Consider the following 16,165-nt stretch of genomic DNA (forward strand, 5'->3'; position numbering starts at 1 on the left):
AAAAGTTGTTGCAATGCATTTAATGCAGTGGTAGCAGCTTTTCCTTTTGATATTTTTGTATTTTTATCATCTTTACACGTGCCTAAAGTTTATCCTCATCGTTGGCATTTCCTGGAAGATCACCTAAATTGCTCCAGTACTTGCTTGGCCGATATTTATCATATCCGAGAGGGATATACTCTTCGGATTATATTCTCCCATCCCTTACTTACTTGATTCTCCACTATGAGGCATCTTCCAATCATTTACTCATTCTCAGACATACCCACATCCTCAAATAGGGCCCAAGGCCCAATATACAAACCTGGGTTTTTATCCCCACAGTATTATTTGCTCAAATTTTCGGTATAAATATTTTTGCTAGGCATTTTTCGTTTTTTGATTTTTTCGTTTTTTGATTAGTACTAGGAAGCCATTTTTCTGTTGACAAAGGTGCCAAGAAATACCCCATTTCACTCAAAACTACTTCTTTGATGGGTATGCTGGAAAGCATTTTAAGATTTTTGCTCGGTGCTTTTTTAACTCATATACAGCTCCTTAAAAGTTTGCAATTGTACTTTTATCCAACTAATTTTTTTAAAGTCTAATAAGGCAATGAATGTAAACTTTCCAAGAAAAGCAAACTAATAAATTTCATAGTTCAACTAACGATAATGGTAGGTCTAAACCGTAAATTAGCTTCTGTCAACACAAGCATCATTACTGCTTAAAACTAATTCACATATAAAGCCATCTATTCTTCTCATCAAATCATTATTTTGTGGAAAATGAAGTAGCCACTTTTCTTCCAATATAATTTAGGCAGTTGGATGAAAATGACATAAACATCTAGATCATCCTATAAATGCATTTAGCTTTTAAGATCCTTTTGGTGAAGGAATCTAAGTTTTAGCCCCATTTCTGATCAGATAATGGAGGAACCTAGCATAGACAATGAAAGCTGGAAAGGATAAATATTTGTTAATACCCAGTGACTGGCTAGGGTGTGGTGGTAATAGAAGTGGGGCTCTTTACAAAATGAGATGCACAAGTGATATGAAAAGTTCTGCCATCCACTCACATGCAAGCAAGACTGATCTAAATATCTTTTCAGTATTCTTCAGGCCCGCCATCAAAAAGCAAATTCGAAATTGCTTCAAGAAACAATATATATAAGCTTTCTCCACACAAATGGAATTAGAATATCCCAATTTGCAACAAAGTAATGGTTTTTCGGCTCAAACACCAATATTCATTCATTAACAAACCACTCCCAAGAGAGGAGTAAACAAACAAATAGAATACAGAAATTTATAAAGGCCTGTTTCTTTTAGGCTTTTGAGAAACTTGGCCACCTTCCCACCACTTACATGGAGAATCTTTTAAGTGAAAAAAACAGAGTCAAAACTTCCCACTACAGAAAGGTAAAAGGTTTACTGGTTATAGCCCCACCTAAAGAGTAAAAAGAGAAGGGTATACAAGAGAGAGGGAGAGAGAGAGGGAGGCATTACACTAGACTGAATGATACATAAGAAGATTAAGAGGGTGAAATGGGGTTTTTCTTCAAGCACAATTTGCATTTCTACCAGGGCCTCCATAGTAAAAGAACTGGCCCCAATCCCCATTTCTGCCTAATTGGACATCATAGCAGTTAGATTGCTCAGTAAAGGTACCAATCCCTTTAGGAGCCTTGAGATTGTTTGAGCTATCAACAACTTGGACATTCCTGAAATAACTTGACTTGCCAAACCCCTCCTCTGGAAAATGACCACTGCCCATTTGAGTTGAGGTGTGCTGACCACCATTCTGTGAGTTCACAACTTCACCACCCCACTCAATCATGGAAGCACTTTCAGCCAAGTATGAGAATAGGAAAGAAGGCCAATAACCCAATACATAGTCATTGCCAAACTGCATCCACCAATGCCCCTGTGTTGGATCCTGCAGAAGTTCCCAAAAACATATTATAAATTGTAAAAGAAGTCAATTTTTTTAAGATATTAAAACAAAGAAAAAAAAAAAAAAGATTTTGTCAGGGTACTTGTTTCACTCAAAAGGGGGCACCCAAACTATGTTAACCAAAGGCAATGAAAAGCTAGAATAAAATTATAGTGTTATAAAATGTTTTATGATGTGCAAAAAAATAAACAAAAAGGCAACTCTAAACTTTTCAATGTCTGTAAGTAATAGTTTTCTTTCGTCATTTACAGTGAGTATCCGAATCAATGACCAAAAGAAATTGGCAAAAGATTCTTAACATCAGAACTGTCCAACGATGTCTTTTAACTCCCTATCCTCAATTACACATGGAGGTACTGATTTTGCTGCTGACAGTGCCAAGGATCAATTTGCACATCTAATGGAAGTACCCTATGAAAAGGACAATTAACATTGACGCTCACATGCATCCATCCTTGGCAGTATCAGCTCCATCTACCTTTCTCAATCCTAATTATTATAAAGGGTGGTCAGTATTTTATCAGGGGCTGAGTGAGGGTGCTTTGGCCTTTACCTTCCAGACAAGTATACTAATATCATATTGGGAATTGCGATATGCAGAAACAGGAGAGATGCTTGCTCCCATTGCTATCTCGCTGTTAATTTGAATAAAGCCTGAGCAGAGGAGGTTGTAGCAACCTGTGGCTTGGTATGCATCGCTCTGAAATACATTCACAGAAATCAAAGTATGAGAGGAAAATCCATTAACATATCTATTAAAATCAACAAAAGGCATACACAAAAAGACATGTAGTTCAGGAGAAGTTGAAATATGAGAGCTTAATAGCTTACAGTCCAGTAGGTGAAAAGTCTTGTGTTGTTATCACCATATAGATCTGGGCTAACCTGTTTCATGCATGTTCAAGTAGTAATTTAGCAGTTGGCTTAAAGATTGAAACAGTGTTACCAATTGTCAGTTTAATTATTTTTTTTGTCAAGCCCAAAGCCCAAGTATTTATTATAATAATACCTGCCATCCAGCTTCAATGCTGTTAAGATCTTCACCAAAAGAACCTCCTAATATCCAAAGCTGAGACAAGCTGAACTCATTAGGCTGTTGTATTTTGGGTTCCCAAACATTGATGGTTGCTTTTGCTCCATAGAACTTGTCTCCTTGAACATAAGCTATTGCATGCTAAACAACCCCAAAAGAAAAAGACCAAACAAAAGCAACAAAGAAATTAGAAACAATTAAACATGATAACAATGAGAAAAGCCACTTTACTACTTTAAAAGAAGAAAAAGGTCACAACTTTAATTACCTGATGACCACTCTGATTGATGAGATCAGGATCCGCTGACCTGGGCTGAGGGGCGGTTCTTCTCTTCTTCCTTCCGTATCTTTTGATTGAGCTTGCTCTCAAAATATCATCCTCCTTTGTGCGCCTAACGGGAATGGTGCCCTCAGGGCACTTGCCATTTTGATGCCACAGCTGTTTAACTGGGCTTGATCTTTCTATGGGGTTTGCTGCCACTTTGTTCTCATCAAATAGCCCTTCTGGGTGGTAACTAGGCCTCATCTGGTAGACCAAAAAGACCAAACAAATTAGTAGCAGTTTACAAAAAAATAAAAAAATAAAAAAATCATGGAGATACATAGGTGAAGATTATGGACCTGAATTTTATGGTCTTTAAGGAATGGATGATCAAAAGCTGGCTGGTGAGACATGTGAACACAATCTATGATGTCCCCATCTGGACTCTGCTCAAACACAAAATATCAATAAAGTAACATGAGAGATACACTATGATGAAACATTTCTGAAACACACAAATTTTCTCACAATATGAAGAAGTTACTTTCAAGTGATGTGAAGGGGATAAATTAGAAGCCTTTAAATTAACCCAAAAAGAAAAAATAATTACAAGGATTAAAATGAATAAATAACTTTGACTGAAGTACACAGTTGTATTTATGCAATACATCTCTGCTTGGTTGCAGAGACAGTGAATCAATTATCATTACAGTACTTTTTATTAAAAAAAAAAAATACTGAATATGAGCATCATATATTTTGGTGATTTTCATTATTGTTTCAAGTTCAATAAATACATAAAAGAGAAATCATTGTAGAGAGAGAAAGACAGAAACAAAGGAAATATAATCAGAAAATCATTGCTGCCTCAAAAGCCTGAATTTCCACGAAAAATGCTACATATTTTAGGTGGAAATTATAGAGCAAGACTGAAACTTGAGAAATACCCATTTGCATATATGCACCGTACTAAAAGATACAAAAAATAAAAAAATAAATAATGCATTTTTGATAGTTCACTGTCTATAATAGCAAAAACAAAAGGCACCCATTTCACCAAAACAACAGGAAACACCAACTTTCAATCAGAAAAAGGGTATTCTGTCCTTCACTTTCTCTCACTTTCCTTCATTTTCTCACCGTCCAAACAGAGGCCAAATAGTATTTTAAAAATTAAAAAACACACACATACAAGAAAGTTTGAGAAAAGAGAAAGTAAAGTGTAGAGAAAAGAATGGGACCTCAATGCTTTTCACTGCAGGCTTGTTCAAGCGGTTCAAATGCTTCTGGACCTCAAGTTTCTGCCTTGATGCACTCAATCTAGCTGCACAACACATTGAGATCAAACCCCATAAGCAGAAAACCACTGCCAAGCCTCTACTTGTTCTCCCTCTACTACTAAACTGAGAAAGACCCATTTTTTTTCTCAACACCACCTCTAAAGTTAGTAGCTTTCTCACACTATACACAAAGCTCAAAACCAGTGCAGTTTGAAGCAAAGGCTTTGTTGTTACTAGTTGTTACACAACCATTACAACCTTAAGCTATTAAGAAGCTCTCTCCCTCTCTGCTTATCTCACCAAACCTCAAAAGCCCACAACTTTGGCAGTGGGACTGGTTCTTGTTCCACAAAAAAACCCAATAAAAACAAAACCCCACTAGTGCTCGGTGCCTACCCCTCTCTCTCTCTCTCTCTAAAAAAAAAAAAAAAACCAATAACTTTCTCTCTCCACATTATGTCATTTTCTATCACTTACTTTTCCATTAAAAACTATCCCTATTTTTTGTTCCCAATTTCTCTCTCTCTCTTTCTTTGTCATTTTGCCTCTGCTTTTTCTCCCATTAATGAGAATGCCACACTGTCCACCTCTCTTTCTCTCTCTAAAAAAAAACTTTTCACTTTCTCTCTCTAAATGCATGAGGGGTAAAAGTGGAATAGGAAAAGTTGTGATGGGAAATGGGTCGTTTCAAGGAAATGGAGGAGGTTACGGAAAACGGAACAGGCGCACACACACGCACAGGCAAAGTTTTGTTTGTCGTTTGGGGTGGCCCACAATGGACATTTTTATTGGGTTTCCCATTTTGCCCCCATCCCATTTGAAATTTGAGCTCTTGGAACCTAACATAATTACCGATTTGCCCATTTCCTCGTGCTTAATTTACCTTTCTATTTTCCTTAATCAATTGCTTAACTTTGGAAATGATTGTCCAAATTCAAATGTTGTGCCTACTTCCTAAAATAGCTGTAATGGCGTCTATAGATATCCTAGTGGAGATTTTTACCTATAAATAAATATATATATATATATCTCTCTCTCATTAGAAATGGTCAAATTTCAAATTATGATAATTTTGTATGTAATGGAAGTTTTTTTTTTTTTTTTTTTTGAATGTGGAATGGAAGAATTAGAGGGTAATTGGATCCTTGCTCAAAAAAAGAAAAAGAAAAAAGAGGGTAATTGGATCTAATGCATTTATGCCTAAACAGAAAAGGAAAGAAAAGATTGTTTAAACTTTTTAAATTACAAGTGGTCAACCTTACAATTTATCAGTGGAAAATCCAAACTATCAGGCTTTTAGAGTGTCACCCTCAAAGTATGGATTGAAACTCTAATTTAAGTCTAATTTAAGTGTACATGAATGAAGTTCACTCTTAAAGATTTCTGACTTAACGCTTGCCCTCTTTCACCTTATAAGAACTTGTACTTTTAAAGTAACTATTACGTTAAGGGCATGCGATAGATACAATTATATTATTCTCAGAGTTTGTTTGGGATGTGCTTATTTGCTTCAGCTTACTTGAGTTTTTAGCTTTTCTTTAGTACTATTCATGGGTCCTATTGCACTTTTTGGTACTATTTATTGGTCTTATTGTATTATTCAACTAACTTTTAACTTTTTTTTTTACATTTTGCACAAAAAAATTTCAATTTCAGTTAAATAAATTGTTCTCAAACGGACTGAAAATGTAGTGAGCTCTCTATTTTTTAAGGTTGGCAACCTTTCTTTCTAAATTATGAAAGCATCTTGTAAAATGTACCATAACAATTTTATAAAAAAAGAAAAAAAAAAAAAAGCATTTGCAATGTTCACCGGAAATTACGAGAACATTTGTAATGCGCATCACTAATTTAGATGAAAAGTGGACTCCAGTCGAAGTGTTGATTTCCAAGTTTTGAACTTTCAAGGTGGATGTTGCAAATACCTCTTTTAGTTTTATTGGATAGCTGCAATCAAAACTTATTTTTAGTTTTTTTTTTTTTTTTTGCAATATTTTCCATGTTATTTAAATTATTCATATTCATTAGTGTAGTTTTGAGAGCCTGAATTTTAAATAAAATCCATCATTGAATAGATTTGCTTTGCTTTTCTTTTTCCTTTTTACCCTTGCTATGATTGGTTGAACCATATTTGTTTATATTCATAATGAAATTTTAGAAATCACTTTAAAATGTCATTTTTTTTTAATAAAAAAAAAATTTGTAGATTATGGCCATATATAACACCTTTATATTCTACTAGATGGTTGGAGATTTCAAACATGTCCATAATTTAAAATCATCTGTACGTAAAAAGTAAAAACCATATTCTAAACCAAGTGATTTACTTTTTAAAATAAATTACTCAAAATCATCTTGTTCATTACCATTTGTGTAAATTATCTTTCATAGTCTTAAAATGTTTAATTCAAAGAGTGCTTCATCATTTGTCATTGTTTTTGGTTCTTTGAGAATTGGAGGTTCTCCATCATTGCATAATTGATTTTGTGATCTGCATAAATGAATAATGTAGGGTCATTTTTTCCCCCCTGAAATTATTGCATACTTTAACCATTATTTAAAGGAATCCAATGAGAAATCTTACTACTCAAAATTATATTAATGTGTAAACATTACTCAGTAGGTGCTCAGAGAATCATTTACAACGTGGCGTTTCATCTACGAACATGTTCTATGTTATTCTAGACAAAGATTCTTTTGTTCCACTTCTATTTATAAGTTTTTTTAACGTATCAATACTCATTAACATTTTATAATACTAATAAAAAATAAACATGATATAAATTTTTTAATGACATACATTTAAATATTCTGACATTAAACATTATGAAGATACTCGGAGCATTGGTCAAATTCAAAATTTTATTTATTCAACATTGTAGGTGCACAATTTTCCAGAACATAGTTAAGAGATATGCATTATTAGAGCATTCGCATTTGGGTTTCTAAATGCCAAATTCATCAGCATTTGGCATTTAAGCCCCAAAATTCATCAGCAATGGGAAGTTCATATCTCAAATGTTAAAAAAAATTTGGGATTTTGCTACAGTGCCATCTCAAATGTAAGATGGCACTGTAGCTGGGTTGTAAAAAAAAAATAATTTTTTAATGCTGTCATTTCTCTCTCCTCTCTCCTTTTAACCCGGTCATTTCTCTCTCTTCCCTCATTTTTTTCCTTTCGTTTCTGTCTCTTCCTTCTTTCTTTCTCATCTACTCTCTTCAGACCCAACACCCTGCGGTGGAGATCGGCGAAGTGGAGATCGTTGGGTGGCGAGATTGGCACGGCGGAGATTGGTGGGTGGCGGTATATGTGATCGGCGTTGTGGTGGCTGGTATATGTGATCGGAGATTGGTGGGTTTGCTGGTATATGTGATCGGCGTTGTGGTGGAGATCGGCATGGTGGAGATCGGTGGAGCTGTGGCGTTGTGATCCGGTGTGGGTTTTTTTTTTTTTTTTTTTTTTTTTTTTTTTTTTTTTTTTTCTAGGTTTGCTGGTATTGGCGTTGTGGTGGTTGTGGCGTGGCGGAGATTGGTGGATGGTTTTTCTGGGTTTCTGGGTTTAAGAAATTTCTGGGTTTGTGGGTTTGTGGCGTGGAACTGTTTGTGGGTTTCTGGTATATAAATTTCTGGGTTTGCTGGTTAATGGTTTTTTCTTTTTTTTTTTTCTTTTCTTCTCAGTTTCGCCGATCTGGGTTGTTGAGAAGTTGGGTTGTTTTGCTGGTTAATGATGGAGGAGTTGTGTGGAGGAGTTGGGTTGACATGGATGATGGATTTGGAGAAGGAGGCTGGAAGAAGGTGAAAAGGAAAGGAATGAAGGATGACGCCCGCGGGGGAGAAAATTGAGAAAAAACAAAAAAACAAAAAATATATTTTATTACGTAAATATATTATTTTAATGAGTAGAATAGGAAAATAGGATTTTGGGATGTTGAGTATATTGTAAATGGGGTGGTATAATTGATAAAGTAGATTTTTAAGATGGTAAAATAAGATAGGATTTAGAACCCGGCTGCGGATGCTCTTATGGTGGCCATTAATAAAATAATAGTATACATATTTTTAATGCAAAATGTTGAAAAAATAAATGTTTTGTATTCTTTTATTTTGTTCTTTCCAATATATGTAGTTATTTAGTTAACAAAAAATAAAAAACAATTACATGGAAATGGTGGAATAGGTACTCAATTCAATCGTAGCACACTCCAAAAAACAACTTGTGGTCTATATTTAGGTCCTAATTTATCATCCATCATTAATCTTTGTTGTTGATATCTTTGTAAAATTCTTAACACAGAGACGGTTCTAGGGATGTCAAAATATAACAAAGTTTTGCACATTTGCATGTTGATCAATGTTAGTTTGATAAGAAAGTAATAATATTTTTATAGGAAATGTTAACAAATACCTTAAAAGGCAATAGTTTAGAAAATAGTTTTAGAAACTTTTTATGAGAAAAAAAATAATATTAACAAATTGCTTTTTTAGAACCTGTTATATTTTCCATAAAAATAGTATTAAAACTTTTTTAAAATGATATATTGAAAAATCCTGTAACTCAAAAGATTTCATATTTTCATATTTTATAGAGATTTTGGTTTCTCAAATAGGGTTTGACTTACCTCTAGTATTTTTTTAAAAAGAATTTCATTTTATTTTAATGAGAGACTATTAAATCATCCACTAACTAAATAAAATGTTTACCCTAAAAAAAAAACTAAATAAAAGGTGAAAATTAAAATTCACTACAACTTGTCATTGTTTATTTAAAACAAAATGATGTGTTTAGTTAAAAATGTACTAGAGGTAAGCCAAACTCTTTCAAATACAATATAAAAGACCACTAAAAGATTTGCACACACCGAAAATTACAAAACAAATAGCTCAATATAGCAAATTAGCAAATTTGATAAAGGGGTTTAGAGATATTGTAATGTAAGGACTCAATTTGGATTGACCCTGGGTGACGGGTCTTTCAGCCCAAAAAGCCCAAACAATACATTTATAGAGAGTGGGGTGAAAGGTTTAGGTGCTGGCCGTTGATCACCAAGCATGAACTTTCTTGTAACGAAGAAAAATGCTAAGAGTCTTTCTTTCAAGGGGGGAGATGCTCCTCGGCCTGTGGCCGAGGAGGCCTTCTTGTTCTCCCTCTTTTTTCCCCCTCCCTTCTTTACTTTACTAACTTTTCTTTTATAGTTTTCATCTTCCTATCCCCTCTTTCCATCTGTTGATCATCTATTTGCCTTCTTATCTGGCCATCCGTCCCATCAGAGGCCTTATCGGTACTCAAGTGGTTCACTTTGATCAACGTTATCCTGCCAAGGAGTTACCTCCCCATTAATGCGGCCAGGGGGAGTTAGTTGAATGCATTAAATGTGAGAATGACAGCTCACTTTGGGGTTAGTCTCTTCCTAAAATCCCTCTCGTCAGGCCGAGGATGAGGTGGTCCTCGGTGTGGATTGGGAAAAGAGGCTTCCCCCAATTTAGCCTAACAACGCCAACAAAAAATGGCCTATGCTCCTCGGCCTGGGCCTTGGGCCTGTTTCGTGATGGGCCGAGGCTGTGAGGCTCATAGGCCCCACATGTAGATTTAAAAAAAAAAAAATTATTGAGATAGAAATCTTATTTTAGTATAATATAAGTGTATGTATATAAAACTTTAGAGAGTTGAATGACGACCTTTACCCCCATACCACAATAACTTATACATGTAAAATGAATATATTACACTAAAAGTGTATGTTTAGATTTTTCTTTTTAATGCTCCAATTGTAATGTGCTCTCTTTATTCTACTTGTGGATACTACAATTAGTAAAATATAATTTTATTTTTTTAGTTTTTTAGAATATAAAGATAACTTTAGTAAAAATATATTTTTATCTATAAAAGTATACATTTAAAAATTGTAACTAATTATAAGTTTAAAGTAAGTCCTGGCAAACAGATAAAGTTGATAACAGCATAATATTTTAGGAGACCAAGAAACATTTTAGGAGACCAAGAAACGGTTAATTACTTACTCTTTTTTTTTTTTTTTTGGTTGAGATATATCTTGCAAAAATAACATTTCAACGTATAAATTTCTTAGAGTACTCTAATGGTGATTTTTTTTTTTTGGCTCGACATGCTATGGAGAATTCACTTTCAACAAAAGTATTAAGAAACAGAACTGTGAGGGAGGATTTTTAGTCCTGGCCCCCTGCAAGCTTGATTGTCCGCTTTGGGGAGCCAAGCCCGCACGGTTTTGTTCTCAAGCGACATGGGAAGACTTTAAGTGCAGTCCCACATTGGCAAAGAGAAGCACCCCACTACTACACATGCTTGTGCCAAGCACTTATAAAGCACGAGTGGGGCGTTTCTCTTGCCGATGTGAAACTATACTCAAAGTCTTCCCATGTCGCTTGAGAACAAAACCGTGTTGGCTTAGCGCCCCAAAGCGGACAATCAAGCTTGCGGGTGGCCAGGACTAAAAATCCTTCCCCACAAGAACAACATAATTTAGTTAAAAAAAATATCTTCTAAAAAACAAAAGTATATTTTCATTTTAGTTTTTTTTTTTTTTGGATGTCTAACCCACAACTTGAGAAACAAAGGAGAGCAAAGCAGGATTCAACCCAATGGAAGACTCGTAAAGCAGGTGTTTGCCATTGTGAACTCAAGCTCATTGGCTAAAAAGGATTATATTTAGTTAATCGATGTTTCAAAATTTAGTGTTAGTCCTCTAACTAACCAAAAAACTTTAACATAATGGATCTTAAACTAAAAACAATACTAACATAAATGAAGCTACTAGTAGGGACGGTGGTTAGGCGGCTGCTAGTGAGGGGTGGAGGTTGGTTGATGATTTTACTTTTTAGGTGAGGAAGAAAATATTTTTACGGCAAATGAAGGCGCAAACCATTTTCAACTTTATTTTATGGTCAATCGGAAAACAATTCCGGGCTAATCAACAATTTCAGTAGTCCCAAACATCGAAAAATGTGAAAAATATTTTTCATCGAACCAAACACCACCTTAAGCAACCCTTAAAATGAGTACAATATACTCTTGTGGAAGTAAGTGACACTTATACATGGGCGGCTCCATTTGGACCCTAGGGAGTTTAAATGGAATAATTCTTAGGTATTCTCAGAGCACGTTAAATGGTGCTTTCTTATTTCACAATCATGGTAGAGTCTACTCATTAAGTTTATAATGGGGTCCATCATGAATGTGAGAGGAGGGAGTACCATTTTTACTATACTTTGAGATTACCTAAGTATTTTCCGTTTAAATGAACCTCCTGAATTGGCCAAAAACAAAACTATACATAATTTTTTTTGTTTTTTTGTTTTTTTGTTTTTTTTTTTTTTTGTTTCGATCCCCTAAAATAAAATAAAATATTGAACACTTTGATTCTATATTTTTTTAAGCCTAGTTAAAATAAGTTTGAATATTTAACTAAGTTTGAATATGATCCTTTTAACAATATCTTGACATTTTTAAACACAAAAAAGCCCAATAACAAACTAGTTTGATCTAAAATTTGGAAAGAAAAAAAAAGTAATAAGTCTAACAATATAAGTAGAAATTTGTTAATCTTAAACCTTAGAATAAACCCATTTAGATCTTAAAAAATTTGAAATAAATCAATTAAATAGGAGACCAATGAATAAATGATTGATTGGTTGTGTAAATTGAAAGAAATGTAGATCATAGGATTGATAATGAAGAAATCATGCACGTAATGATTTCAAACTATGAAACATCATAGGAAGCAAATGCAAAACTTTGTGTATTTTGGTTTTTGTTTTGGTAATGTCGACATATTCAAATTCTCTTTTATTTTAAATTTTGTATAGTTTATATTTCTTATTGACCCCCTAAAAAATAATTTTGGAGCCGATGCTACACTTATCAACTCATATGTATTTTAAAGCTAGCTTATCTTATCGTCATATAAAAGAGTTGAGTTGAAATCTCACTTATATTAAAAAAAAAAAAACCATTGTATATACAAGGAAAAAAAGACACTGTATTCTTTCTAAGTACTTGTTTTGGATATTAAGTCTGCGTTTAGCGTTTGCGTTTCAACTTTTTATTTTTTATTTTAAGAAGTGCATTCTGTGGCTGTGGTGGTTTTTTCGGTAGGTTCCGTGCACTGTTCACGGGACCCACAAGCCTCTTTTTACAATAAAATTTTTATTAAAAATAGGTCTCGTTGTATTATTCACATATTAAAAACTTATTTTACTATAGTGTTTTCAGTTTTTAGTTTTTAATTTTTAACAAAATAAGCGGTATTCAAATATACCAACCTTAACACCAATGTGAAAAAAAAAAAAAAAAAACCAATATTATATGTTACCATTTGCCACCAAAAACGTTTTGAAATAGAGTATATTTTTAAATATAAACTACAAGGGTGGAATAGTCATTTCAGCAGCACAATTTCAATTTAGGGGCGAACGAGCTATTAAACCCCTCCTTTCCTTTGTCGTTAGTCGTTAATATCAAGGCGGTAATGCATTGAAGACCACCGACCGTTTTCGTTTATTTTAACGCCGTTTAAAAATTCCATCACCCGCGGGTTACATTCTATATTTCTAACCGATCGCCAATAATCCAAAACGAACAGGAAATGACGTAAAGTGTGTTTTCACAAAATCATAACCACACGTACGTACCCCCTACTTGTAGGGTCCATCGCATCATCATTCACTCTACACGTGTACGGCTACTGTGACAGAAGTCCGTGAGCAGCCTTTGTACTAGCACGAATTACTAGGAATGGTAATTTTTTTTTTTTTAAAAAGATTAAAAAAAAAAATACCCAACGGTAAAGTGGAAAAAGAATCCAATGGGGTGAATAGGGTTAAAGAGTCATAATTAGATTCAAAAAAATGGCACAACCCACGTAGTATTCTGTGTGTGTGTAAGTTCCATTGGGATAAGAGTCATAATTAGATTCAAAAGGACAAGATTTTTTAATTTTATTTTTTCCTGCATTTGGGAATTTGAGAATTGAGATGGCTACACAATTTTTTCATTATTTTTTGCTCAATTTGTCAATGTAGATCAAATGTTAATGATTTCAATTTCGTCAATTTTGAAATTGATTCATTTTTATGATTAAGAGTCTTTTTTTTTTTTTTTTTTGGGTTTATATTTTAACATGGCTATCAACGTGTAAATGATTATGAAATGACATATAATGAGTGTTCATTTTTAAGTCAAACCTTATAGTGTCATGGGGTCATTCTTAAGATTTTCTTTACGTGATGACTTGATTTTGGTGGAATTGGAGGGATTACAAACATTTAAGAAAAAATTAGGTATTCAAAGAGCGGGAGAAGTAAGATTAAGACAAAGTAAGAGTAAGACAAGACACTTTTTTATTTTTTGAGAAGCAAGACAAGACACATTTAAAGAAACAATTATGCAATGGAAGAGCTCTAAACACCTTGTCGGCAAAAAGAAGAAGAAGAAAACATGTTAAGAATTTTAGGAGAGAATAAACTCAATAATGAAGTTGATATAATTTTTTTTCTAAATGATAAAAAAAAAAAAGAATATTCCAATCCATGAACTCATACGTCGCCCACGAGTTCTTTAACTCTTGCGATTATATTTAGAAAAAAAGAAAAATAATGTGTGAATAGTATGGTTATTGGCCGTGGCCTGGGTGTTTGGGTCTGTTCTTGTCACTGGCCACATGGTGCTTCTGAAGCTGAGCTGTGTGTGCAAGTGTGTGGTGATTGGTACTTTGTCAGAAATGAATATCTTATGTAGGAAAATCCATGTTCAGGTTTGTGTGTCTGAAATGTACATGTGTCCATGCATTTTGCAGATTTGGATCACAATGAGAGAGTACAATTATTTAATCATGCTTGTAATGTCAAAATTAGGAGATGGAATGATCTTTGATTATAAACTTCAGTCCAATAATGAATTTCTTATTCAGAAAAAAAAAAAAAAAAAAATCACATAGCGTGCAGGTTTTGATGAGAAATCTAGGAGATAAAAATGCCTTTTTTTTTTTTTTTTAATTTTTTCATATGGGAATATATATAATAAACAACACTTCATTTAGATTGCCTATATTTATATTTTATGAGATGAGATGAATAACAAACACCCCCTCCCCGTAAAATATATATTATACATGAAAAGGGAAGTTTATAAGCTTGTCTAAGAAGTGGAGTAATTTTGATCATAGGAATACAGCTTCTAAGAAGAACAAAGCTCGAGGAAAAAGAAGGTTGTATTAAGTAAAAAAGCGCCGCAAACTTTTCTATAACAAGTAGTCCCCATGAATTGCTGGCTCCATTGTAAGAGACTAAGGAGTCCAAGAAAAAGCATGCATATATGCACAACAACTTGGCAAGCACACCAAAGAAAGATTGGGAAGAAGAAGAAGAAGAAGACGAAGACAGAAATGTTGGTTGACCAAAATTCGAAGTACTTACCGGGAATTTCATCAAGTTTTCTTCCAGCGTTCTGATTATTCCCTGCGCCTAGTATTGAGTTGCCAAGAAAAGTTATGGCTAAAACAAAGAGGAGCCGTGCTTTTAGATTTGATGCGCCATTCATTTTGGTCTTTCGCAGCAAATTTTTGTTCATGCTAGTATATATGCTATATACACCAGAATGAGTGATTCTTTAAGGCAGCGAGTGCTATATATATATATATATATAGAACTAGCAAATGACTTACTCTTGTTTGTTGCCAAAATTTGACTCATTCTTTGTTATTATTAAAACTACTATTGTAGATTCTAATTAGTTCAACTGGTAAAGTTTCTGATGGTTGAATAAAATATTTGAAGTTCAATTCCCGCTTACACCTAATATCGATGGGTGTCTTGGTCTGATAATAAAGAGCTATCATCAAGAAGTCGATGGCAAAAGTTGAAATTCTCTATAAAAAGGGAAAAAAAGAAGAAGTTAAAACTACTATTATCTTCTCAAAAATACTATAAAGGATAGAGTTTTCGTTCTAACCCGCCACGCGGTGACTCAAAAGAATATTTTAGTGTACTTTTAGTCATATAACTTGCTTAGATAGTCGTGTGATTTAGTGAATTATGCACGTGAATGGTTTTATAAACAGCTATGTAATCGGTGTTTGGAGAAAAAACTTTGTCTGGTATTAAATAAAATTTTAATTTAATTTATTCTTGTTGCTGTAGGTGGAGGTGGGGTGAGAAGAATCGAAACTTATGACTCATTTCATGATTATTGTTCTTTATCATTAGGTCAAGATTTTTTTTTTTTTTTTTTTGAGATTAGGACAAGAAATTAGTGGTAGTCTTTTCTTCATTTTCTTCTTCTCTTTTTATTTTATTTTTATATTTTTTTAATGTAGAAGGAATTCAAAGTAAAATCCCTTAATTATTTGAAAATAAAAGATTTTACCAATTAAGTTAACTAAAACTCACAAAAAAAAATCCTTACCATTTATCCAAATGACACCAGTAACATTGATTACTTATTTGCATTAAATTAATGATATAGCAAATTAATCTTGCAGTTTTTAAACTAACAAATTAAACTTTGAAATTTCAAAAAGTACTAAATTAAACCTTAGTCTATATTAAACTCCAAGACAATATCATTCTACTCAAATGGATTGAAGTTAATTTGTTACTTTTTAAAGTATAGGGTTAAAATTA

At 33.5% G+C, this 16,165-nt stretch overlaps 1 protein-coding gene across 1 annotated transcript; it reads right to left on the reverse strand.

The window, feature by feature from the left end:
* Nucleotides 1–1,208: 1,208 nt before the first annotated feature.
* On the reverse strand, nt 1,209–4,910 carry LOC112026627 (protein neprosin). Its single transcript, XM_024059317.2, has 7 exons — nt 4,475–4,910; nt 3,593–3,679; nt 3,240–3,497; nt 2,948–3,112; nt 2,770–2,823; nt 2,492–2,638; nt 1,209–1,920 (listed from the first exon to the last, which is right to left on the reverse strand). Exons 1-7 carry the CDS (start codon nt 4,649–4,651, stop codon nt 1,543–1,545), a joined length of 1,266 nt encoding a protein of 421 aa, XP_023915085.1. The 5' UTR covers nt 4,652–4,910; the 3' UTR covers nt 1,209–1,542.
* Between the last annotated feature and the right edge of the window lie 11,255 nt (nt 4,911–16,165).

Source organism: Quercus suber, unplaced genomic scaffold (assembly GCF_002906115.3).
Source record: "Quercus suber isolate HL8 unplaced genomic scaffold, Cork oak 2.0 scaffold_815, whole genome shotgun sequence".
Lineage (NCBI taxonomy): Eukaryota > Viridiplantae > Streptophyta > Magnoliopsida > Fagales > Fagaceae > Quercus > Quercus suber.